This window comes from Giraffa tippelskirchi, chromosome 13 (assembly GCF_054371585.1).
Source record: "Giraffa tippelskirchi isolate mGirTip1 chromosome 13, T2T-mGirTip1v1.2.pri, whole genome shotgun sequence".
In the NCBI taxonomy this organism is placed as follows: domain Eukaryota; kingdom Metazoa; phylum Chordata; class Mammalia; order Artiodactyla; family Giraffidae; genus Giraffa; species Giraffa tippelskirchi.
This window is the reverse complement of record NC_137287.1, coordinates 51072608-51098318: the sequence shown is the minus strand read 5'-3', so window position 1 is coordinate 51098318 and position 25711 is coordinate 51072608. Positions and strand designations below refer to the sequence as shown.

Here is a 25711-nt window from a genome sequence, read left to right as displayed (position 1 = left end):
GTCCTCCGGGCACCCTGTTCCCTGCAGCAGGAATCAGGGGGAGGCCGTGCCCTCCGAGCACAGGTGGTGAGGTCACGGAAGGTGCGTGGGGAGGCTGCGGTCCTCACAGCGCTGGTCCCCGCATGCAGGTCCCGGAGGGGAGCGTCGGCCAGACCACCACGTCATCCCTCGTGTCCGTGTGTTCAGGCCCCCGCCTCTTCTGCAGCGTGGATGACGGCAGCGGCTTCGCCTTCCCGGAGCAGATCATCTCGTTGTGGGCTCAGGAGGGTGTTCACAATGGCAGGGAGGTCTTGCAGGTGTGGGCCGGTCACGCGGTTGCCCCAGCAGAGGCGTCTGGGCAGGGGGATTAGGGGCAGCCACTGCCCATGAGGGAGGCTGGACAGAGAGCCTTGCAGACATAAGCCCCATGGAGGGAAGGCCCGTCATCCTCACTTTTTGCTTTATTTTTTGATAGCGATATGTAGGACAACTTAAAAACATAAAATAAGTAAACAGCAGAGAAAGCCCACAGCCTGAAACAAATCCTTTAGAGGGTAGGTTTCAGTATCTTAGACTCACCTCGCAGTGTGTGTCGGCCTCTGACCCGATCCTCGGTCCTGGAGGACAAGAGGGCATCTTAGTGACTGTAGCACATGGGCGTGAACAGCAGGAGGCGGCGCCCACACGTGTCACACGGTTTTCCTAATGTGGAAGCTGCTGCCCAGACCTCTTCGTCCTCTGCTCCCACCATGATTTCATTGCTGAGAAGCGTGCTCTCAGCATGTTGTGGCTGCAGCTTCCGGGTTGCTCCGCACGCTTTAGCGTCCTGTTCTTTTTCTCCCAGAAGCCCTCGGGGCCATGGAAAAGCATGGAGATTCAAGTCCCCATCTCCCGGTTTACAGGAAGGGCTTCCCCGTGGGCCCTGCCATGTGCCTGCCCCACCCATGTGTCTGCAACTTGTAGTCACAAGCACCAATCACTGAGAGAGCAGCCACGGCACCAGTGTTATCACTAGGCAGCTGGCAGGCACGTGGGCATTCCCAGCCTACTCTTTTTCTTATTGTGGTAAAATATACAAAGCACAATTTTTGTGTTCTTTTAACTTTACTTTCCCCAATCCTGAGGGGGAATGGCTGTGACTCTCGGAAATGCTTGGCTGTGGCTCATCATTCTATCGATCAAGTTTTCACCAACAGAACCTGCATTGTTCCTATGTCTGTTCATGCTGTTTAGAGATATATTAAGGATTCTTTGTGTCTGAAATGGCAAGAACTCAAATCAAACTGGCTTGGGCAAGAGGAGAACATTAGGGATCTTTGTGATCAGTTGGGGAAGAAGGAGGATGTTTAGGCTCGGGGATCCCAGCTCTGGGGGTTGTCAGGACTCTGCTGGCCTCTTGGTCTTGGCTTCAGGTCTAGCACCTCCGTGCGGCTCCCCAGGACCCCGTGGTCTATACAACACTTGATTTGACAGAGAAAAAGCCCTTCTCCAGCCTCCCTCTCAATCCGCAAAGTCCTCTGCTTGCATATGTCCCCTTCTGTGTCTGCCCCTTTGTCCAAGAAGGGGGACTCTGTCCAGCCTGGGTCATGCCCACCTCTGAGGCAGGGACAGTGAGGGGAGGAGCTGTATGTTGACAGTGGGAGGGGGACCCCAGAGGGATGGGAGCAGCGGAGAGGCTCCACTCAAGAGGTGGAGACTTTGCAGACAGAAAAGGAAGGTACCGGGACAGTGAAGTCTGGGCCTGAGGGAACCAGCCGGTGTCCGGAGACCCACTCATCCTACCTGCCCGATGGGCTTTGCTGTTTTCAGAGCCTTGACTTCAGTGTGGACGAGAAGGTGAACCTTTTGGAGCTGACCTGGGCCCTGGAGAATGAGCTCATGATGGTGGGCGGGGCCGCCCAGCAGGCAGCCTTGGCCTGCTACCGCCAGGAGCTGAGCTTCTGCCAGTAAGAGCCCCTCTGGGGGTGGTGTGGGGGGCCGCTGGCCAGGCTGGCCTCCTCGCCCAGGGCGCGGGCAGCCTGCGGGAGGACAAAGGGTGCTTCCAGCATGGTCACAAAGCACAGCATGGCGATTGGGCCAAGAATGCCTTCTGTTTTAATTGGGTTTGACTCCGGTTGAGCTGGATATTCAGGCCATCCGTCTACTGAGCCGGTTGGCATGGAGATTGTTATTGTGTTTTTATTGATGCTCTGAAGCTACAGAAAAGGTTGGCAGTAATTCCAGTCTCCATCCTCAAGACTTTGCATCTCGTTAGGTACCGACAGATGAGACCTCTGACGTCGGGCAACTCTGCAGAGGGGCCCAGAGGAAGACTGCTTTGGGAGGATGAGGAAAGGAGACAAGCTTGGTGCTTTTCCAGTGGGAGAAACAGGCACCAGAATAGCCCGTGCACTGAGCCTCGAGCAGGGCCTGGGGTGACCGGACAGAGACAGGCATCTCCTCTGCTCTGGGCAACTCCCTGGCACTTAGGTGCCAGGCTACAGGTGGCAAGGCTGTGACCAGGCAGGATAATGGGTGGCCAGCCTTCTCCCCTTCATGCGTCCAGTCCCAGGTTAGGTACTGGGGATCCCTGGGGCCCGAGGTCCAGCTGCAGGCAAGAGGGAGTATGGATAATTTCCCACCTGTTCTAAGGCCATCTGGAGGGGTGAACACTGCACGCCTCAGGTTCAAACCTCCTGCTAGAAACCCCATTGCAAGCCACTTGGCTTCTTGCTGTATCTACTTCTGTAAAACAGACTCAATAACTGCAGAAACCATCCTGGTAGGAGGGTCAGGCTTCCCAGGTGGCACTAGTGGTGAAGAACCCACTTGCCAATGCTAGTGCAACCCTCTTGCCAATACAAGAGGCATGAGAGATGCGAGTTCGATCCCTGTGTCAGGAAGATCCCCTGGAGGAGGGCATGACAGCCCACTCTAGTATTCTTGCCTGGAGAATCCCATGGACAGAGGAGCCTGGAGGGCTACAGTCCATAGGATTGCACAGAGTCAGACACAACTGCAGTGACTTGGCACACATGCACAGGAGGTGGGTCAGAGCCCAGCGCTGGCCACTGCTCAGCACTCTTAGGCCAGCTGAGTTTGTCCCTTCAGACCGGCTTGCTAGGCCCAGAGCAGTGTCCCCACTGACCCCTCCCTCCTTTCTTCAGGGAGCAGGTGGAGCAGATGGCCAGGGAGCGAGATAAGGCGAGGCAAGACCTGGAGAAAGCTGAGCAGAGGAACCTGGAGTTTGTGAAGGAGACGGACGATCTCCACTCCACCCTGGAGCAGCTCGCAGAGGAGAAGGTCAGGTAGGTCCTGCCGGGGTCCTGGGCCAGGGCGGATGGTGGACACAGGCTGCTGCCAGCTGAGGCCCTGCTGTCTCACCTGAGCCCACAGCAGGGAGCCCATAGACCAGGCATCACCCAGGCAGTGGGCTGAGCTGACTCCCGCGGAGTCAGCCCGGCTGGTGGCGAACAGACCAGAGGAAAGCATTTCTGACCTTTATGAAAGTCTTCCCCTCTCTCTCAGTGTGCCACCTGCCTCCCTGTGGTCCTTTGCCATGGCTGCGTTTGGCCCCGTCCCAGACAGGGGAGGCGCCAGGTCCCCCCTGGACGTACACGGGGCTCCTTGGGGCTCCCCACTGGGGGGCAGCCTGACTGCACACGCCCTTCCTCTGCGGCCAGTGCTGCCCTCCCCAGGTGCCCACAAGCCAACGGTTACTGATTTCAGGCGATCAGTCGGGGAGCCGAGAATAGATTTGCATTGGTCTCAGCCTGGTTGACCTGATTCTCCTGACCACCCCAAAGGGACTCGGTGAAGTTCTCTCTGCGTCAGAGAACCGGAGACTCGTTATCTCCATCCAAGAATCTGGTTGGGGGACACAAAGCTCGAGGGCCATGTGGGTGTTTGGATTTTGCTCCGTGAGTAACAGGGTATCAGCGGTACATTTTCAGAAATAGCATTTGCAGTTGTGTTAGGTTCCTCTAACAGAAGAGTATTAAGGGATACTTAATTGTGTTCATTGCAGAAAACTTAGAAAATACACACAGAAGGAAAAATAAGAGCAAACATTTCACGTCCGCAGAGGTTATCACTTCTAACATTTTTCTTGAGTCCCTCACTTCTTCCTGTGCATGTGGTCGCTTTCAGAGTGGTGTCGTTGCTGCAATGTTGCATATACTTTCTGAGCACCTGTCATGTGGTTCTGCCATATGTTACTGCACCTTTCCCGTTTAAAGAGGGAAGTGATATGATTAAGTTTGTATTTGTAAAACTCGCCCCAAGATCTGCAGGCTCTTAGGTTAATCACGCTCATCAAACTGTTTCCCTGAGTTATAGCTGCCCTTATGCCCCAAAGCTCTGCAATGAGTCTGAGGGAGGCCGAGCCAATCATTTCTGGTTCCGACCAGAATCAACTGATTGTGCACCCAGCCAAGCTCTGCCAAAATAAGAGTGTCCACTCATCTCCAGTCTAGATATACTGGGTTTGAGAATACTGTTAAGCAACTGTTTTAGTGATGTTGTTGTTCAGTCACTCAGTCATGTCCGACTCTCTGTGACCCCATGGACTGCAGCATGCCAAGCTTCCCTGTCCTTCACTATCTCCCAGAGATTGCTCAAGCTCATGTCCATCGAGTCAGTGATGCCATCCAACCATCTTGTCCTCTATCGTCTCCTTCTCCTCCTGCCTGCAATGTGTCCCAGCATGAGGGTCTTTTCCAATAAGTTGGCTCTTTGCATCAGGTGGCCAGAGTAATGGAGCTTCAGCTTCAGCATTAGCCCTTCCAATGAATATTCAGGACTGATTTCCTTTAGGATGGACTGGTTTGATCTCCTTGCAGCCCAAGAGACTCTCAACAGTCTTCTCCAACACCACAGTTCAAAAGCATCAGTTCTTTGGCACTCAGCTTTCTTTATGGTCCAACTCTCACATCCGTACACGACTACTGGAAAAACCATAGCTTTGACTAGACGGACCTTTGTCGGCAAAGTGAAAGTGAAGTGAAGTCACTCAGTCATGTCTGAGTCTTTGCGAGCCCATGGACTGTAGACTACCATGCCCCTCCGTCCATGGGATTTTCCAGGCAAGAGTACTGGAGTGGGTTGCCATTTCCTTCTCCAGAGGATCTTCCCAACCCAGGGATCGAACCCAGGTCATCGGCATTATAGGCAGACACTTTACTGTCTGAGCCACCAGAGAAGTCAAAGTGATGTCTCTGCTTTTAATATGCTGTCTAGTTTGGTCATAGCTTTTCTTACAAGGATCAAGCATCTTTTAATTTCATGGCTGCAGTCACCATCTGCAGTGATTTTGGAGCCCAAGAAAATAAATTCTGTCACTATTTCCATTGTTGCCCCATCTGTTTGCCATGAAGTGATGGGACTGCAGCCATGAAATTAAAAGACGCTTACTCCTTGGAAGGAAGGTTATCGCCAACCTAGACAGCATATTTAAAAGCAGAGACATTACTTTGCCAACAAAAGTCCGTCTAGTCAAGGCTATGGTTTTTCCAGTGGTCATGTATGGATGTGAGAGTTGGACGGTGAAGAAAGCTGAGCGCCGAAGAACTGATGCTTTTGAACTGTGGTGTTGGAGAAGACTCTTGAGAGTCCCTTGGACTGCAAGGAGATCCAATCAATCCATCCTAAAGGAGATCAATCCTGGGTGTTCATTGGAAGGTCTGATGTTGAAGCTGAAACTCCAATACTTTGGCCACCTCATGTGAAGGGTTGACTCATTGGAAAAGACCCTAATGCTGGGTAGGATTAGGGGCAGGAGGAGAAGGGGACGACAGAGGATGAGATGGTTGGATGGCATCACCGACTCGATGGACATGGGTTTAGGTAGACTCCGGGAGTTGGTGATGGACAGAGAGGCCTGGCGTGTTGCAATTCATGGGGTGGCAAAGAGTCGGACACGACTGAGCGACTGAACTGAACTGAACTGAACTGAACTGAACTGATGGGACTGGATGCCATGATCTTAGTTTTCTGAATGTTGAGTTTTAAGCCAGCTTTTTCACTCTCCTCTTTCACTTTCATCAAGAGGCTCTTTAGTTTCTCTTCACTTTCTGCCTTAAAGGTAGTGTCATCCGCTTATCTGAGGTTATTGCTGTTTCTCGTGGCAATCTTGATTCCAGCTTTTGCTTCCTCCAGCTCAGCATTTCACATGATGTACTCTTCATATAAGTTAAACAAGCAGGGTGACAATATACGATGTTGACGTACTCCTTTCCCAATTTTGAACCAGTCTGTTGTTCTATGTCTGGTTCTAACTTTTGCTTCTTGACATGCATACAGGTTTCACAGGAGGCAGATAAGGTGGTCTGGTATTCCCATCTCTTAAAGAATTTTGCACAGTTTGTTGTGGTCTACACAGTCAGAGGCTTTAGTGTAGTCAATGAAGCAGAAGTATATGTTTTTTTTGTGGAATTCTCTAGCTTTTTCTGTCACCCAGTGGATGTCAGCAATTTGATCTCTGGTTCCTCTGCCTTTTCTAAATCCAGTTTGTACATCTGGAAGTTCTTGGTTTATGTACTGTTGAAGCCTAGCTTGAAGGATTTTGAACATTACCTTGCTAACATGTGGAGTAAGTGCAACTGTGCAGTAGTGTGAACATTCTTTGGCATTGCCCTCCTTTGGGATTAAAATGAAAATTGACCTTTTCCAGTCCTGTGGCCATTGCTGAGTTTTCCAAATTTGCTGATATATTGAGTGTAGCACTTTAACAGCATCATCTTTCAGGATTTTTAATAGCTCAGCTCCACTAGCTTTAGTGATAAAGCTAAAGTTTGGCACTGTTTTCCCTGCTGATAGAAACGGTTGTTGCAAAAGATCACTGCAGAGTCTGAGGGGAAGGGCCCCTGCCCCCCTCTGTCTTCCTTGGGATTCGCTGTGTGCTGGTTTTCCAACACCTGTGGTGGAGGCTGGCTTCTCTGCACCTTCAGTCACCAAGGGCCCTGATGCTGCCTTTATTTACTGATGCATTTTTTGGTGACGTGGAGAAGGTTGAATGGCCAAGGGGTGCCAGAGACCCACCCAGAGGTCACCTGCTAGCTTGCCCCATGGGCCGAGGGACCCACTGGCTCCCTTGTCTGTGTGGGCTCACCTCCGCCAGCCCCGAGGGGCGCAGTTAATGAGGCCTCCACAGCCCCACAACAGTGCAGCTCACCCGTCTGTCAGGCGCGAACAAACGAGGGCCCAATGCCGAGGCCGAATGCGCTGACAGAGACCCCGGGGAGGAAGAGGCGCAGGTGATGCCCCTGGGGAGCCGGATGCACCGTGAGCTGTGTGCCTTGCAGACGCCTGGAGCAGGGCTACCAGGGCAGGCTGAGCCTCCTGCGGTCCAAGGTGCAGGTGGAACGCGAGCTGTTCTGGGAGCAGGCCCGGCGGCAGAGGGCCGGGCTGGAGGAGGACCTGCAGCGCCTGCAGGCGGAGGAGACCGGCCTCCGCGAGAAGCTGACCCTGGCCCTGAAGGTAGGGGGTTCAGGGTGCTGCGGGGTGCCACCTCAGGGCCCCCCACCCGAAAGGAGGGAGGCCACATTGCCTGGGGGTCCCTCCTCCACCCCCACACCTTCCTGGGCCAGGACTGAACCCTCCCTGCAGCCCTGGGGGCTTGACGCCAAAGAACGTTTTCTGCAGCCACAGAGAGAGCCCATTTCTCAGCCGAAGCGGAAACGTCCTGCTTCTCCAGGAGAGACCCAGGCCTCCTCTGCAGCAATGTGGGCCGCAGGATGGGGGCCATGGGGCTCTCGCTCTTGGCTCTGGGTCAGCGTTTGCCGCCACGGCTGCCTCCCTGGGACCACAGCACTAGACCAAAGACAAAAGCGTCACCCGCACCCAGCCCTGGCTGTGTGACCTGGATGCGGGGCACTCTTCTGGGCTGTGGAGAGCGTCCCTGACCTGCTCCCCCCTCGTTCGCTTCCAGTGAGGTGGCCCCGGCCCCACCTGCTTCTCCTTCCCTGACTCGGGACTGTGGGTTCCGTCCACACCTGCCCTGCCTCCTTCACCTCCCTCCCCCAGAGGAGAAGCCGGGCCTGCCTTCGGATTGTTTCCTGTGTCTGCGGACACTGCCTTCCTTTCGGTGGACTCCTGGGATGTTGCGGTGCAGCTTCAAATCCGTCCTTTCAAAGATGGCTCGGGAAGGGTTGTCACCGCCTTACACTTGTGCTGCTTATGACCTTGTTGAGAGCTCAGGCGAGCGGGAGAGCCTCCCCTAGGGCTCCTGCTCAGGAGCCCTCCCTCCTGCTCCCTCCTCCATCCCCAGAGCTGGCCAACCACTGACCTGTGTCTCGTAGGAAAATAGTCGATTGCAGAAGGAGATGATTGAAGTCGTGGAGAAGCTCTCAGACTCAGAGAAGCTAGTCCTGAAGCTGCAGAATGACCTGGAGTTTGTGTTGAAGGACAAGGCAAGTCCTCTTGCTGACTCTGAGTCCCCAGAGAAGCACCTGTGGGTTCTGGGTAAAGGGCATCAGGGTCTTGATGGAAAATACACAGGAGACGAAATTAGATTTTTCTGCTAAAATTCCATGTGCTGCGCAGTCACTCAGTCATGTCCGAATCTTTGTGACTCCAGGGGCTGTAGCCCGCCAGGCTCCTCTGTCCATGGAATTTTCCAGGCAAGAATACTGGAGTGGGTGCCATTTCCTACTCCAGGGGATCTTCCAGACCCGGGGATTGAACCTACGTCTCTTGCATCTCCTACATTGGCAGGCAGATTCTTTAGCACTAGTGCCACCTGAGAAACCTAAAATTCTGTAATGGAGAGGAAATTATTAAAGCTACTTTGCCCGTATTTTCCTCCCCTTCAGGCAGTGCAGGGGTGCATGTGACACCCCAGTGATGCCCTGCATGTTGACAAGGCCTGGACCAGTCAGCAACTTCTGCACAGACCCTAGTGCTGGGGTCTTGGTGGTGGGGGGCATGGAGGAGTGCTTAGAGACCTGGCCCTTTCTGTCACCTTGAGAGGAGGAGGGAAGGGGAGAGAGGTGCAGGGTCTGTGCAAGGGGCCTCCCAGGTGGCCGAGGCAAGAAGGCAGCCCAGGGTCCAGGTGGGATCATGACCACCTTCCTGAAATTCTGAACATCCTTCTGCCCTGAGACGTTTTAAACAAAGGGCGGGGAGGAAGAGGAGGGACAGGTGGCTGTGCCTGCAGATGCTGAGCGTTTTGGGGCAGTACGAGGAGGAGACAGCCCACCCTCTACCTGGCCTGAGGTCCTGGCCCTCATTTTCCTGCTTGCCTCTGGCTTTCAGCTGGAGCCTCAGAGCACAGAACTCCTGGTCCAGGAGGAGCGATTCTCAGAGATCCTGAAGGAATACGAGCTTAAGTGCCGGGTAAGTGGCCCCCTGCCCGAGGGAACGTCAGGGGCTGTCTGCTCAGGATTGGGTGGCCCCTCCCCGACTCTGGCCTCCTCGTGGAGGGGGGCCCAGCCCGGGTCCACAGGAGCATCCCTCCATGAGCCAGGTGGGCATGGCCTCTGACATGGGCTGCCTTCTTCAGTTGAGGTCTTCTGAGCCTCATGTGTTTGTTTTCTCACATTTTTTTGGCTGTGTTGCATGGCTTGTGGGATTGTAGTTTCCTGACCAGGGATCGAACCCACACCCTTGGCAGTGAAAGCATGGAGTCCTAAATACTGGGCTGCCGGGGAATTTCCCGAGCCTCATGTTCTGCAAGGAGGCAGATGGGACTTTGCCTGCCCAGCACCTGTGCCCGGCCCCACACAGGCTGCTCACCCCAGTCCCAAGGCCCCTGTGTGTCCACGCACCATGTAGGGCTTCATCTTGTTTCCTGTGGTTGAGTGTATGCATTTCCTGGGCCAAACCTACATGTGAGCCTACTCAGCTGGCATTGCCACAATGTAGAGCAGGGTGTAGGTGGTGAACAGTCCCTGCTGGGAAACACATCACTCTCTGTTACTCCCTCGAGATTGTCCAGGACTCCGGCAGATAAAACATGATTGTTTGGAGTTAAAGATCTAGTATTCACTTGTTTCTTAATGGTTTCCCTCCCGATTAATGTAAGAACTGTCTCTCTGCCCATGATGCTTTGGCTACACCAGAGGATAAAGGTGAGCCCGTGCTGGTCTGCAGTGTGATGTGACCTCTGCCTCCTGCCCGCCACACCCCGAATCCCGGTGCCCTTGCAGTCCTGTGTATGGTCACCTGTGTAACCCTTCTCAGAGACCGAGTGGTGTGTGGGGTTTGTGGTTTACCTTTCTGGAAGGAACTCTCCTTCCTGCTGTGTTTTCTCCCCCACTTTGAGCACCTATGACTAACCAGCAGTTAATATGTTGCTTTAGTGCACCTGAATTTTTTCATACAGGTGTAACCCCCTTTGTTTTTTTCACATGACTTTCATCTAACTTGCTACTCGTTTCACTTTTGATTCTTGAAATTTTACTTTTTGACATTTTGGCAAAAAAATATTTTACATTTTGGTGCTATTTATTTAGAGACTTACCCTCTTTTGGGGGGATATTTTTGGCTGTTTCAAACTAGCATTGAGAACGTTAAAAAAAATTTTTTTATTTGAAAATGATTTCTAATACATGAAGTTGCAAATGTCTGCGCAGCCAGCCCCTCTATGTGTGCTGACTCAGCGTGGCTGGCTCCGCCTTCCTCTCCAGTGCTTTCCGAGCTGCTGTTGAAATCCCACCCTCTCCTGCTTTCTTGCTGAGCTCACCTCTCCTGCTAACGCTAACAAGAAGAGAAGCCTCCACGGTTCCAGAGCCCTCAAACCTGGGGCTGGCTTCGCTGTGTGCAGTGGACTTGGTGCCTTTCCCGGCTCTCGGGGCAGCACCCTGGCTCCCCAGACTTGCTGGACGCACCCTGGATGGACAGGCTGGGACCCAGGACAGTGCATGTTATCCTTAGGCGCTTAGAACAGAGAAGTCTGCCTAGCATCATACCTTAGGGACCTGTTTTCTGGCTCTGCTGAACTTGTGGGGCTTGTATATGCTCTTACAGTAGCCATTTGAGGGGCAGAAGGAACCACAGAAGGGGCAGGGCATTGGGTAGAAATGATTCTGTCGATGCTTCTTGCCGTATCAGCACTGCTCAGTAAAAATAACAGTCACATGTGTACTTCCAGGTTTTCCAGTGGTCACGTTACAAAAGGTAAAAAGAAAAAAAAAGGTGAAAAAATAGGTGACGTTAATTTTAATAATATTTTATTTACTCCATTACTTTTACAGTGTCATCATTTCAACATGTAATCAATATAATCACATTTTAAGTGAGATATTTTGCATCCTTCTTTGGGAACCCAGTCTTTAAGATCATTGTAGAGTTTATGCTGCACACTTTGATCCAGACTGACCACATCAGAGATGCTCGGTGGCCTGTGTGGTGTCATTGTGTGGGGCACACACACCGCCGCCCCACAGGCCTCCCTGCAGCTCTCACTTCCTGGCCTTGCCCTTTCCCCCGGGACAGAGATGCTTGCTCTGGGGAGATTGTGTATTTGCTCAGGAGTTTCTGAAGGAGGTACAGTGATCCTAGTAAACATGTGCTTCCTCTAAGATCTGCATGGCCTGTCCCTTCGCCCATGTGGCCTAGAGCTTCCGCTTAGAGGCTCCTTCGCCCAGGGCGGGTGTGGACACAGGCCAGGCACTGGCCACCAGGGAGTTCAGAAAGAACTGACAAGAGCTGCCTGCAGAGGAAACTCATATTAAAAAATCAGACAGGAGGGACTGCCCTGGTGGCCCAGTGGTTAAGACTCCGCACTCCCAATGCAGGGGGCCTGGGTTTGATCCCTGGTTGGGCAACTAGGATCCTGCAGGCTGCATGGCACAGCCCCCCAAAAAGGAAAATCAGAGAGGGAGGTGGGGCCTTCAGAGTGTGCGTGGCGTTGGCTGCTTTGGCCTCCCCCAGAGCCAGGGTCCCAGGGGGAGGAGCCAGCTGGAAGCTGCATTGCATGTGGCATCCTCCAGGTGGGGTGACCATGGCCCACCTGAGGCGAGGGGAGGAGCACGTGGACCCACCGTCATGGGTGAACGTGGTGCTCGGGCTGAGGGACCGCGTGGGAGAGCGGACTATGAACGCTGCCCTTCCTGGCCCTATAAAAGACAGGTGACCAAGTGGGCTTGTTGAGTTACATTTTCTTCTTTGGGTGGATAAATGTTGCTTGTTACAAACGAGACCTTTTCTCTTTAATTTTTCCCCTGTGCTGTGCAGCTGGCAGGATCTTAGTTCCCTAACCAGGGAGCAAACCTGAGTCCCCTGCAGGGAAAGCACTGAGTCCTAACCGCTGGACCACCAGGAAGGTCCCAGAGACCCTCCTCTTAAGCCTCGTGTCCCCCCGAATCTCCCCTACCCCTTATGAGCATGCTCCCCCAACCTCTTGTGGTTTCAGGTGTTAAAAGGTCTCTGTATTTTCTCCATTTCTTACTTTCACTGCACTTTTTCCCCTCTGAGTCCCTTCTGTGTATCCAGTGATAGAAGGTGGTGCCAGGCATAAGAAGTTGGGAAATGACTCTTGCTCCTTGTCGCTCCCAGAGCAGTTTGGTGCCTGGGTATGGCACCCCACTCCAGTACTCTTGCCTGGAAAATCCCATGGACGGAGGAGCCTGGTAGGCTGCAGTCCATGGGGTTGCTAAGTGTCGGACACAACTGAGTGACTTCACTTTCACTTTTCACTTTCGTGCGTTGGAGAAGGAAATGGCAACCCACTCCAGTGTTCTTGCCTGGAGAATCCCAGGGACAGAGGAGCCTGGTGGGCTGCCGTCTATGGGGTCGCACAGAGTCGGACACGACTGAAGCGACTTAGCAGCAGCAGCAGCATTGTCATTTTTAAATTTGCACATCTGTCTCTTCTACTACGGAGAAGGCAATGTCACCCCACTCCAGTACTCTTGCCTGGAGAATCCCAGGGACAGAGGAGCCTGGTGGGCTGCCGTCTATGGGGTTGCACAGAGTCAGACACGACTGAAGTGACTTAGCAGCAGCAGCAGCAGCAGCAGCATAGTGTCAGTACCCCGTCCTGGAATCCGGGACCTGCTCTGCTGGGGCCTGAACTGTTCCCCGGGTGCCGGCCCTGTGCCCCGCTCCTGGGCCTGGTAGCCACAGTGGCTGGAGGAAGTGTCTGGCTCTGCCCACAGGACCTGCAGGACCGCAACGACGAGCTTCAGGCTGCCCTGGAAGGCCTGCAGGCACAGACGGCCCCGAGTTGGTACGGCTGCCTGCCCCCGGGACACAGCCCGGCAGGTAGGTGCTGGGTTCTTGGAGGTGGTGCGTCTGCTGGGAGGCATTGGGTTGCTTGCTCCTTCCCCAGGGACGGGGCGGTGGGCCAGCCTGCCGCGCAGGGGGTCACCAGTCCTTTGGACCACTTGTGTGGGAGAAGGGTCCTATCTGAGGTGAGGGGTTTAAGCAACCCAGAACCCCAGGGGAGATGGAGGAGGATGAAGGTCCTACTGCTTGGACAGAGGAAGTGGTGAAGGTTATGATGACCTTGCTGTGACCTCAGGGCAGGTGTGTCCCGTGAGCTTCCTAAGGCAGTGGGGATGGAAGGAGATGCCTCTGGGAAGGATCATCTGGGGAGGGGAGCAGAGAGCAGGCTGGGGGCGATGAGGGACGGCCTGTGATGTCTCTGACAAGGGCAGCCCATGTCAGCTTCCCTCGGGGCCTCCGAGGGAAGACGAGTGGGTCTTCTGTGCACCTGGCCTCTAAGGGAGGCCCTCACCTGCACTTGCATCAGTGGACTCTGATGGGCCCCGAGCCACAGCCCTGCTGCCCTCAGCCAGGGATTGTTGGCGTGTGGCTGCTGTCATCGCATCCCTTGATGAATGTCAGGGGCCCCGTGTGGCCACAGGGAGGGGAGCGATTGTCTTTTTCCATGGACGGGCCTGAGCTGCAAGGAGTGTGTGGCCCTCGTTGAGAGCCAGGACCTGCGCCCCGGGTGTGGTGGTCAGAAGGCTCTGGGTCGTAGCACCAAAGGGAGCCCCGAGCTTCGTGTTGGTGCCGACGCAGCAAGAGCGCTCTCCTGGCTGGAGCCTTTTCTCTTCCCCTCGCCCCCATCTGGCCTTGGAGAGTCTATCAGCCCCTTCTAAGGAGGAGGGGCGGTCAGGACAGCAGTGCTGTGGTGCAGGGGTCACATGGGTGGTGGAGGCCGGGCTGGCTGTGCATCCAACCGGGGCCACTCCTGACCCAGGCGGCAGCTTCCTGTTGTCAGGGCGATGGGATGCTCTCTTTCCTAAGATGCTTATCCCAAGTTCTCTTGGCCGGATGTTGCCGAGTCTGTCACTCTTTTTCATGGAAAACAATTTGGGAATTGAAAGGAGCAGGCGAGAAGTCAGGATGTGTCTGCTCCCTTGACTTTCCAGCCCATCAACGGGCATGGATGAAACCCCAGCAGTGGCCACACTCACATTCTGAATCAAGCCTTGAGTGTGTCCCCTACCATGCATGGCATGGGGACACCTGGGCCCAGGAGGGCTGGCCTGCTGTGGGTCCACGGGCACCTCTTTGCGACCGGCTGTAAGGACGGGTGATGTTGCTGGTCGGGAGGATCTTCGGGACCAGGTGTAGCTCCCACCCCCTTCCTATGATCTGTCAGAGCCTCAGTCCACGACAGCTTAGTTTGTGTCACGTTTTCCTTGAGACCTCTCATGCTTTATGTGATGTAACAGTGAGCAGCGACGGCCTCTGAAAAAAGGAGGAAGCTAAAATAAAGCTTGAAGACATGGCTTTGTCACGCCTTGTCCTGAAGTGCTGTCTGAGCCCTGGTCATATTTTCCTGTTGTCCCTGCCGCTCTGTGTGCCTGCCGTGGTCAAAGGGGAGGCATGTACCCCATAGAGCCTGACAGATCTGACAGGAGGCCGCCTCCTTGTTTCTACCTTTGAGTGACCTGTGTTCTGGCAAAGACTCGAAATGCTGATCTGTAAAAATGCCCACTTGGAGAACTTAGCACAGCAGACAATCCCTGGCCCGTGGCCTCTCAGCACCAGCGCCGCCCTCTTCTTGCAGAAAGGGACCACGGAAGGCTGTGCTTCCCCCAGGGTCGGCTTGGAGGTTGGATCGGATCCCGTGGTGTCCTGGGCAGAACATCAATGGACATGTCCTCTTATTTTCAGGCACCGTCATGTTCGTGGGTGATTCCGCCCCAGCGAGTATAGAAACAGAGATCATGTTGGAGCAGCTGAAGGAGCGTTACCAAGAACTCAAGATCCAGCTGGAGACCAAGGTCAGGGGACTGAGGGAGGCCACAGAGGTCGGGGAACTTCCTGCTGCTGAGACGTGTCTGCGCACACGTCTGCCCATAGTGAGCACGTTCAGGGGGACTGAGGCTTGCAGAGAATGTGCGTGACCTTGACTTTCTGCCTCCACCCCCTTTGGAAGGAGGCAGGACAGAAGGAATAGCTAATAACGGAATGGAGCAGGGTCCCTCCCCTGTCCGGAGGCTGGTGCAGAGGCCAGACCTCCCTGTTTGCCCTGCGCTGGGAGGTCACAGCCCTGGCTCTGTTCCAGCTGAAGCATATTCTGGGAGCAGAATCTTAGTTCCTGGGATTGCTCTGCGCCGGGGGCTCCCCAGGTGGCGCTAGAGGAAAAGAGGAGATATGTCCCCAATGTAGGAGACGTAAGAGATGCAGGTTCGAGCCCTGGGTTGGGCGATCCCCTGGAGGAGACCATGGCAACCGCTCCAGTCTTCTTACCTGGAGAATCCCATGGACAAAGGAGCCTGGTGGGCCACTGTCCACAGGGTCACACAGACTCGGACACGACTGAAGCAGCTTAGCACGCAGGGGCTCCTAGGCCACCCTGGCCAAGCCTGTCTTCTTGGGTGAATGTGTCTCTTGCTCTTGATACTCGGTTGTGGTGGGGTTTGTGGAGGGATGATGCCCACAGGTTGTCAGATGTCACCATGGCCACGGGATGGTCCTGCCCCTGGGTACCTGCTGTGGCCTTGCCTTCCAGGCCTCGTGAAAGTGTTGTTCCCCCCTGCCCTCCTCCTGCGGCTGCCTGCCGGGCCACCAGCCTCCCTCTGTGCCTGCAGGGCCTCCCCCCAAGGCTGCAGTGGAGGTTACAGGAAGTGACGGAAGCAGGCGCCCACACAAGCCGTGGGGAGCCTTTCACGTGCCCCGGCACCCTGTTGAAGCTGGGCCACTCACTGTTTGTGTGCTGCGCCCTGCAGCCTTGATTCGTCAAGTGAATTGTGTTTGGGAGCCCCCAGTCGACATCACTCTTCCTCTGTCCTCAGGTTAATGACCACGAGAGGGAAATGGAGGTGACGAAAAAGGCCTTTGCAGAGGAGAGGAGGCAGCTGGAGCGGGCCTTCCAGCTCGAGGTTGACGTGCTGCAGGGTCAGAAGGCTGAACTGGCGACGCTGCACGCGAAGTCGCAGGAGGTGGTCCGAGGCCTGCGGGAGCAGCTGCAGAGGAGGGCAGAGCTGGAGCAGGGCCATGCTCCGTGGCTGAGCCAGGAGAGGGCGCGGCTGCAGGAGGCGCTCCAGCGGCTCAGGTCCGCCACCCCGGCCTTGCGGGATCTCAGGTCCAGGGTTTGTTGCCCAGAACCCGAATTGGAAATTGAATTTGGGCAGACTGTTCAGAGTCACAAGTCCTTGTTACCTGAGTGGTGAGCCCTGAAAGAACAGGTTATTTTACAAAGGTCCTGACTTTTCTTTCTGCCGCACTGTATGCATGGCATGAGAGATCTTAGTTCCCTCACCAGGGATTGAACCTGTGCCCCTGTGGTGGACGCATGGAGTCTTCACCACTGGACTGCCAAGGAAGTCCCAAAGAGTCTGACTTTAAAAATACAGTCTCCATCACCTGTCATCTCGTGGCTCCTGGGGAGGTGGATAAAAGGCCTAAATGCCCCCAAGTAATGGGAAAGGCCTTTAGTTTGGGTTGGTGGAGTTCTTGAAAAAAACTGAGCTTTGTGAGCAAAGGAGAGAAAAGGTTTATTTGGAGAACTGGAACATGATCTTCTGTGCTAGGGAAGAAGGGCCCACACGCCCATCCTCTGCCCCACCAGGAAGCTGGGGGCTGGAGAGGCCTGAGGGGAGGCTGAAGGCGGGGAGGCGGGCTGTGAGCCGATGATGGGAGCGCTCAGGTGTGCGGCCTGGCCCTCCTCCCCACGCCCCTGGGGCTCAGGCCGGCACCCACTCCATCTCAGGAGCCCAGGACGCTAGAAGGTCTCCTCCAGGAGCCTCACGGCACGACCCAGGAGATGTCCCGGGCTACTGCAAGCCAGGCACAGCTGTGTGTTGTGGTTGCGGCTCTGTGCACTATGTCTTTTGGCCCCGTGAGCGTCCACACAGCACTCCTGCAATGTCCCCACGTCCTGTGGAGACAGAGGCTTTGTCAGGTATTCTGTCCCTTGTCTGGGCAGAGGACGCTGGCCCACCTCACACACAGGTGTGTCCACTGAGGTGCCAGCTCCTGCCCGCTAGGTGACCATGGCATGCTGCTTCACCGGAAAACAGATCACGTGGGATTTATGATAAGCCAAGGAATAAATGTCAGTGCACCTCCCAGCTTGAGAAAGAAAATATTAGCATAGCCAGTAGCCCCAGGCTCTGTTCCCAGACCCCCCTCCCTTCTCCCTGAGGCGCCTGGACTGTTTATCACCCTCTAGACTTTGCTCTAGGCCTTTGCCTTGGACGTGGGGGTCCCGCAATGATGTGGAGCCTTGGTCGTGGTGGGCTGACTTCTACATTCCCCCCTCCATGAAGCAGAGGTGGTGCTGGGCCTCACAAGTGGCACAGAGCCTCGGGTGAATGTGTGGACCCACTGTTACTATTGCGGCTGCGATCGAAGGCTGGTCTCGGGCCCAGTGGACCTGCGAGTCCACATCAGGCCCCAGGCACACTCGGGGGCCTTCGACAGCCCAGCGGCCACACGCCCTCTCTGCCATCTATCTCGGGCACGTCCCTGTGGACAGGCACAGGAGCCCAGTGCCGTCCTAGTCCTCCACCCAGCCCCCGGGCCCGCTGGGCTGTGCTGGTCCTCTCTGCTTCTCCTGACTTGTGGCACGCCTTGGCTTGTTGGCCCCACAGCTAACATCACAGTTCCATTCTCAGTGGTGTCTGGATCATTGGACAGGGTTTCCTGGGCACCTGCCACATGCTGTCATAGCCGGAGGTGCAGCCGGGAGTGAGACAGGTGTTTGCAGCTTTCAGCCCCAGGGGGGTGGGTGGAGAAGGCTCCATTCTCCGGCATCTGTAACCCTTGTTACAGGCCTGTTCAGATCTTATGTTTCCTCCTGGGTCTGTCTTGGTGGATTGTTTCAAGGCATTTGGACATGGACATTTTTCAAAACTCCAGACCGGGATTTTTACTGAATGGTCCTCAGCTTGGATGCCTGGTTAGATGCCTTCTTTATGGGACCGTCTTCTTTACTCTGATGTGTGGCCTATCGGGAAACTGTCTTTGGAGTACATTCCCTCAGTTTTTGTTTATCTGAAAATGTCTTAGATTCTCTCCCATTTCTGAAGGCCGGTCTTCCTAGGAGCATAAACCTTGATGCTCAGTTGAAGGCTGCCCTCTGCCCTCTGCCCTCTGCCCTGGGCAGGCTGCTCTGTGTGAGCATCCATTTTCTATTGCTGCGGTGATGAGTTACCAGGAAGTCAGAGGCTTCAGGCATCACAACTTAGGATTTCACAGTGCTCGAGCCTGGAAATCAGAAGTGGCTATGATTGGGCGGGAATCTCAGTGTTGGCAGCTGCCTTCTTTCTGGAAGCTCTGGAGGAAACCTGTAGGCTCCCCATTCTTGATCCACACCTTCCTCCTGTAACACCAGCAGGGACTGGCTGATCCTCCTCACGCTCCATCCTGACTCCCGTTCTGCCTGCTCTTCCACAGTGGAGGGCCCTAGTGGACAGTCTAGGACACTCTTTCCATCTAAGGGCAGTGAATTAGCAGCTCTAATTCTCTTTGTTGCATTGATTCCCCTTTGCTATGAAATAGCACATTTGCAGGTTCTGGATGCAGACGTCTTTTAGAGGCTGTTATTCTGTCCCACAGGAGGTGATCTGAGTTGTGTCCTCTGGTTGCTATTAGCTTCTCCATCTTTTGTGGTTTTTCTTTGGTGTGTTTAGGTGTGTATTTCTTTCGTTTTAACCTTTTATTGAAGTGTTATATGCACACACGCAAACATACACACATGTGTACAGTTGGAAGAATTGTTGATGAATTGGACACATGTGTCACCCGCACCCAGAACATGTCCCCCAGGGTCACTGTTCCAAGTCAAGATAGTGGTAACCCCTGGGAGGCTCTGGGGAGCCCCATTTTTTTGTTCTCGGTGCTGGTATACCTAAGAATGGAATTGTTGAGTCATAGGGCATAGATGTGGTTTTCTTTTTACTTACCGTACTTAGAAATATTATGCCTGCTGAATATATAGATTTCTGTCCTATGAAAATCTTTCAGCTATTCTTTGTAAAATATTGCCTCTCCCCTCAGTGGCCTTTTCAGTTGGATGTGTGATATTAGATCTTTTCACTTTTCCTCCTTTTCTTAACCTCTCTTTCATTTCTTCCATCTTCTTTTCCTGTACATGTCATGTTCTGGGTACTTTTTTCATATCTCTGTGTTCCAGGTCAGTCATTCTTTCTTCAGTTATATCTAATCCACCAGTGAGCTTTAATTTTGACAATGATTTTTTTTTTTTCATTTTCAAACATTCTATTTGGTCCTGCCTGATCATTTCTGATAGCTTCTTGTTGCTTGCTTGTCCATTTTCTATTTCCATCTTTTATGTAAGTAAACATTTAATAATATTTATCCCAAGCTTGTGTCGGACAATTCCAATATCTGGGATCTAATTCTGTGGTTTTGGCTTCTTCTGACTCTCATAAGTGGTCCTTTCCCACAGATGTTGTGGTGGCCTTTGATTGTGAGCTCACGCTTACATGATGTTTATCTCTGGGAATCCTGAGAGCTGTCGTAGAGGGTTCTCCCTGCAGAAAGGATGTGTTTTGCTTTTGCTGAGACGACTTGGGAGCCTCTTAAACTGAGACCACTTTAACCTCTTCCAGGGAACCAGCCCAGCACATGCGCTCCTGATGTGGTCTCTCCATACTGATGTAGGTGTTGGCCTCGGGGTAACCCCATCTTTGTGTTGCTTAATGCTCACAGCTTTGGTTTCAGCATTCAGGTTTTTGTTTAAGGGCCCCTGGAGGTTTCTGTCACCTTCTGTCAGGACACTGCACATTAGATGATCAGCTTTGCACAGGCTCTGGTTAGCTGGTGAATGTGGAGGACTGGGATAAGGCAACCACCATCTTATTCGAGGTCCAGGAAACTGGAAACAGAACCTCCCCCTCCCCACCCCGCCACCCACATACACACACACACCTCCCTTGAATCAGTGTTGTTTTCCATCCAGGAGCCTGAATGACAGTTCAAAACACAGACCTCATTTGTGATCACGCTCCTCCTTGAAACACTTCACGTCTTTTAAAATTCTATTGACTTCTATGTCTTAATTTTTCTCTTTAGTTCCTCATGAGAAAAGTGAAATCGTACTTATGCTTATGAAGGAAATACTTATGCTTGATATTATAAGAATAATGCATTAAACATATGAGGTCATGTGCTTTGAGTACTTTTAGATTGAACAAACTAGAAGGTAATGCCAGATAAAGACCTAACGTTTAGGGGAATAAATGTCAGTGAGACCAACATATATTAAGGATAGATTTTCTGGGCAGCAGGCGTGGGTTTCAAGCTGCCTCCCCGTGATCTTTATTGGTCAGTTGCTCATCTGTTGCACATCAATGGAGTTACCTTCCAGGGAGACTAAGAGCATCGGAAGCCAGGGGCTCCAGGCAGACTTGGCCTGGGCAGCCTCTGTCAGTACTTGCTTTCCCCTCCTGAAGGTTCCACATTGTGTCAGATCCCCCTCCGTCCACTGATGCGGGCATCTTTCCAGTTTCCTCCAGTGCTAACCTCAGGGTGTAGGATAGGGGGCACTCCCCATAGGATTCAGCTTCCTGAGTCCTTGTGTTCTCAGCTTTGTGCTCGGGGCCCCTGGGGGGGATTTCCTTGCAACAACCTCGTAAGGACTGTCACCCAGCATCTTGCATTGGTGCCAGCTGTGAGCACGCTGACATTTCAGTGAAGGTAAGGAGATGCAGGAACAGGCCAGCTGTAAACACAGAGAACCAAAGTGCCGAATACACTAGTCAATGGCTCTTTTAGGAGCTAAGAAAGCTTTGTTTTTCTGTAGCTTCTCTCTTGGGAGATGCAAACCAGAGCAGGTTAACACTGGCTACAGGGAAGGAGCTGGTGCCCTGTGTCCTCATCCAGGAAAAGAAAGTGTGGCTGTGGGTCATTGCAAGAGCAGACTCTGTCAGGTGACAGCTCCTGGAATTCCCATTCTTCTTTCTTTTTAAAATTTGTTATCCAGAATTGAGTTGGAAAAGCTTTCTGAAGAAAACATGCTTTTGAAAAATGAGCTGGGGAGGATCCGACAAGAGCTTGAAGCTTCAGAAAGGACGGAGGCTGCACAGAGGTAAGGGCCGGCTCAGTGGTCCCACCCCAACCACCCATCCCGCACATGGTTTGCTCATCGTAGAAGAAGCTCAGAAGGTGATACTGTAGAAAGTGGGACGTGTTCACAGATAACCCACATTCCAGGAACAGTCAGCAGGGAACTGTGCTGCCCTCCGACCAGTCTTGATGGGCACGGGAGGGCTCAGGTGTCCTACAGAAATACTCCACAGCGTGCTAAAGGGTCAGAGGAGGCATCCTGCATTCCTGGAGGGGCAAGAGGGCCTCTTACAACCTTCCTGGGCCAGTAGAATCTGTTCTTGTCCTGATAATGATTTCAGCTGTGCTTTTGTCCAAGGTTCATTCCTGGTCTGTGGATTTCAGTGTGTCAGAGTCAAGGGTCTAGGACAGGGGCCTGAGTACTGAGGCAGGAGCTATGTGTATTGTGGAGGGATACCTGTCAGTGGATTTCAGCTTTCACCATCAGAGCCTCATCTAAGAAGGGTTTGGCTTTTTTTTTTTTTTAATAAAATTCAAATGAGCTCAGCTCTAAACTGCTGAGAATGTGGTGTTGATTTGATAAAAGTGCCTGACGATTAAAGTGTGGAATCCAGAGTGGATGGTCACAAAGCGATCACTATTACGTTACAGCAATTCTGAAATCCGAAAGATTTCTTCCCTCCAGGAACCGTTTCCCCTAAGTTTGGTGCTGGGACCCTTTTGACAGCAGACATCAGCAAATGTAAGGCTGTGTTGATTGTTATGCTTCTGGGTGTGAAGAGCACTCCCACGTGCTGGAGAGAGATTAACATGTGCTGTGCAGCTGAGGAATGTCGTGGAGGGTTTGTTTTCAGTGCTGGCAGGCTTCCTCTGGTCCCCAGGCTGGGATCCAATTGGACCAGCATCAGTAACAGTGCAGGACCAGTGGCTTGTAGGGTCTTGAGAACAGGTGTACAAACCGAGCCACCACGGTGACCGTCCGTGAGCAATGACTGGTCACTGATATGGTTAACTTTGCTTCTTCAACAGGAAGGAAATTGAGGTTTTAAAGAGAGACAAGGAAAAGGCCTGCTCTGAGATGGAAGAGCTCTGCACACAGGTTAAGTATTGACCCCTGGCGTGAAACTGATGCACCCTTCCCTTTTCCATTGTTTTGAAATAATCTCAAACTTACAGAAAGGAAACACAGAACATTTTAATGAAAGTTACAAGAGTCACTGGCCCATCAGCCCCCTCCCACTCCAAGTTGAGAAATTGGTATGGATATGATGGGCTGTGGCCCCGTCAGCCACAACCAGGACCTCATGTGGCTTCAGTCTGCCTGTCCTTGTTCTTAGGACCCTGTGCTTTCGAAGGTTATAAGCAGTTGTTTTGGTATGTCCAGAACTTCCTTATAATTGGCTTCAGATTATGTGGGAATATCGCCTTCTCATTCCATCCTGTCTGGGGGCACAAGCTTTAGTGACGTCCTTAGATACTTGGTCAGGTGGTGTTGGCCAGGCTTCTTCACAAAGTTACTTTCCCTTTGGTAATTACTGAACATTTTATGGGAAAATCCTTTGATATGATGTTGAATGTTCTGTTTTTCATCAAACTCTCACCCAAGTGTTCTCCCTGGTTTATTCAAAGGGTTGTAATATGTTACCATCAGTATTTACTTTCATGCTCACTTGTCCCAGATTTGGCCAATAAGAGCCCCCTCAGGGTGAGTTGTGGGCCCTCCAGACAGGTCCTGGTCATTATTTGAGCACTTCCGTACTTTCTAGTGTCCCATGATATTCCAGGTTCATCTGGTACTAACCTTGCCCCAGCCCTGGAAGCAGCCACTTCTCCAAGGAATCCTTGGTGACTTTTAGCTCAGAATGGTACTTGGAGACCAAGATTTGGGGACTGGGAGTGCTCACGGCTCCTGGGGCATCACTGTCCAAACGCAGTTAGTGCATGGAACTAGGGAATGTGTATTTATTATGCTCACATGTACGTGGTTTCAGGTATATTTATTTATACACCTCTCTTCCAAAAGTCATAAATTCAAACTCTGCAATTCCAGTATCACAGGGATGATTGTAGGTTTCTCTCTTTCTATATTTATAACTATGCCTCTAGCAGTGAAAAGCCTGGTTTCCATCATCCTCAATGGCTGGACTTACTGTTTGATCGGTCCCCTTTAGCCTGCACGTGAATGCCCTTCTCACTCTGTTTCAGCACTGCCCAGCACACTGGTCTCCCTCTGCCCCATGAATCAAGGCTTTCTGCCCTTGGTCTCACTTCCTGGCTTTTGTACCAAAGCACACAGCTTGGAGGGCTCCCCTTGGGACTCAGCTGGTAAAGAATCCACCTGCAGTGCGGGAGACCTGGGTTTGGTCCCTGGGTTGGGAAGATCCCCTGGAGAAGGGAAAGGCTACCCACTCCAGTATTCTGGCCTGGAGCATTCCATGGACTCTCTATAGTCCACGGGGTCACAAAGAGTCGGACACGACTGAGCTTCTTTCACTTCACTTCACACAGCTTGTATGTGTCATTCTTTTTTTTTTAAATTGAAATTATTATTGATAACTTCAGGCTCACATGTGGTTATAAGACATATGTTACAGAGCAATACACTTTGCCCAGTTTCCCCCAGTTGTCACATGTTATGAAACTAGTATAGTATCTGTTAGTTTGCTAGGGCTGCCATAGCAAAGCGCCACAGACTGAGGGGCTTGTACAACAGAAGTTTACTTCCTCACAGTTCTCGAAGTTAGAAGTTCAAGGTCAGGGCAAGGCTGGTTTCTTCTGAGGCCTCTCTCTGCCTCTCTCTTTGGTTTGTATACAACTGTCCTCCCTGTGTCCACACACGGTCATCCTTCAGATGTGTCTGTGTCGTCATCTCATATTAGGGCACCATTATATTGGATTCGTATGACCTCGTTTTACCTTAATCACTTCTTTCAAGACCCCATCTCCAACTGCAGTCCCTCTGTACAGTATTCCAATACGATATTGGAGGTTTGGGCTTCAACATGTGAATTGGGGTGTGAGGGGGCACAAGTCAGCCTTTGGTGAGTATCACAGTCCAGCTGTTGACATTGATGCAATCTGTAGGTCTTACTTCCCCAGTTTTGTGTGGGGGGATTATTTTTCTTGGGGGAGGGGCTTTGTTGCCCTACGGCACGTGGCATCTTAGTTCCCCAACCAGGAATGGAACCCGAGTGTCCTCGGAAGGCAGATTCTCAACTACGGGACCCCCAGAAAGTCCACATGCTTCCGCAGCTTTACTTATGTACTCATGTGGGTGTCAAGTTCTACACAGTTTTATTCCCTCCACAACCACAGTCAAGATATTGAACTGCTGCAGCTCCACAAGGTCCTTCATATCGTTCCTTCGCAACTACATCCGCCATCGTCTTTCTGCCCACCTACCCCAGCCCCAACCCCTGAAAACCACTATCTGTCCTTCATTTCCAAAACTGTATCATTTCACAACTGACACAAAAGGAATCACACAGAATGAGATCTTTGGGATTGCCTTTCCTCACATAGTATGATTCCCTGCTATGTGTACACAGTTAGTTTCTTCCTATCACTGGATGGTATTCCAAGGTGATAATGTCCCACAGCTTATCTTCAGTTCAGTTCAGTTGCTGAGTCATGTCCGACTTTGCAACCCCATCCACTGCAGCACGCCAGGCTTCCCTGTCCATCACCAACACCGAGAGCTTGCTCAGACTCATGTCCATCGAGTCGGTGATGCCATCCAACCATCTCATCGTCTGTCGTCCCCTTCTCCTGCCTTCAATCTTTCCCAACATCAAGGTCTTTTCCAGTGAGTCAGTTCTTCACATCAAGTGGCCAAAGTATTGGAGTTTCAGCTTCAGCATCAGTCCTTCCAATGAATATTCAGGACTGATTTTCTTTAGGATGGACTGGTTTGATCTCCTTGCAGCCCAAGAGACTCTCAACAGTCTTCTCCAACAACACAGTTCAAAAGCATCAATTCTTCAGCACTCAACTTTCTTTATGATCCAACTCTCACATCCATACATGACTACTGGAAAAACCATAGCTTTGACTAGACAGACCTTTGTCAGCTTTTTAAAATGCTGTCTAGGTTGGTCATAGCTTTTCTTCCAAGGATCAAGCATCTTTTAATTTCATGGCTGTAGTCACCATCTGCAGTGATTTTGGAGCCCAAGAAAATAAAGTCTGTCACTGTTTCCATATTTTCCCCATCTATTTGCCATGAAGTGATGGGATTGGATGCCACGGTCTTAGTTTTTTGAATATTGAATTTTAAGCCAACTTTTTCACTCTCCTCTTTCACTTTCAAGAGGCTCTTCAG

General features: G+C 52.3%; 1 protein-coding gene across 1 annotated transcript in view; it reads left to right on the top strand.

The window, feature by feature from the left end:
• The window catches only part of NINL (ninein like), a 95178-nt gene that overhangs the window by 59449 nt on the left and 10018 nt on the right, over window positions 1-25711 (top strand). The window contains exons 8-18 of the mRNA XM_081552279.1: window positions 129-296; window positions 1789-1925; window positions 3126-3266; window positions 7260-7434; window positions 8256-8366; window positions 9211-9291; window positions 13056-13161; window positions 15028-15137; window positions 16152-16411; window positions 21308-21412; window positions 22420-22489. Coding sequence (XP_081408405.1) covers window positions 129-296; window positions 1789-1925; window positions 3126-3266; window positions 7260-7434; window positions 8256-8366; window positions 9211-9291; window positions 13056-13161; window positions 15028-15137; window positions 16152-16411; window positions 21308-21412; window positions 22420-22489 — 1464 coding nt within the window. The remainder of the gene's footprint in view (window positions 1-128; window positions 297-1788; window positions 1926-3125; window positions 3267-7259; window positions 7435-8255; window positions 8367-9210; window positions 9292-13055; window positions 13162-15027; window positions 15138-16151; window positions 16412-21307; window positions 21413-22419; window positions 22490-25711) is intronic.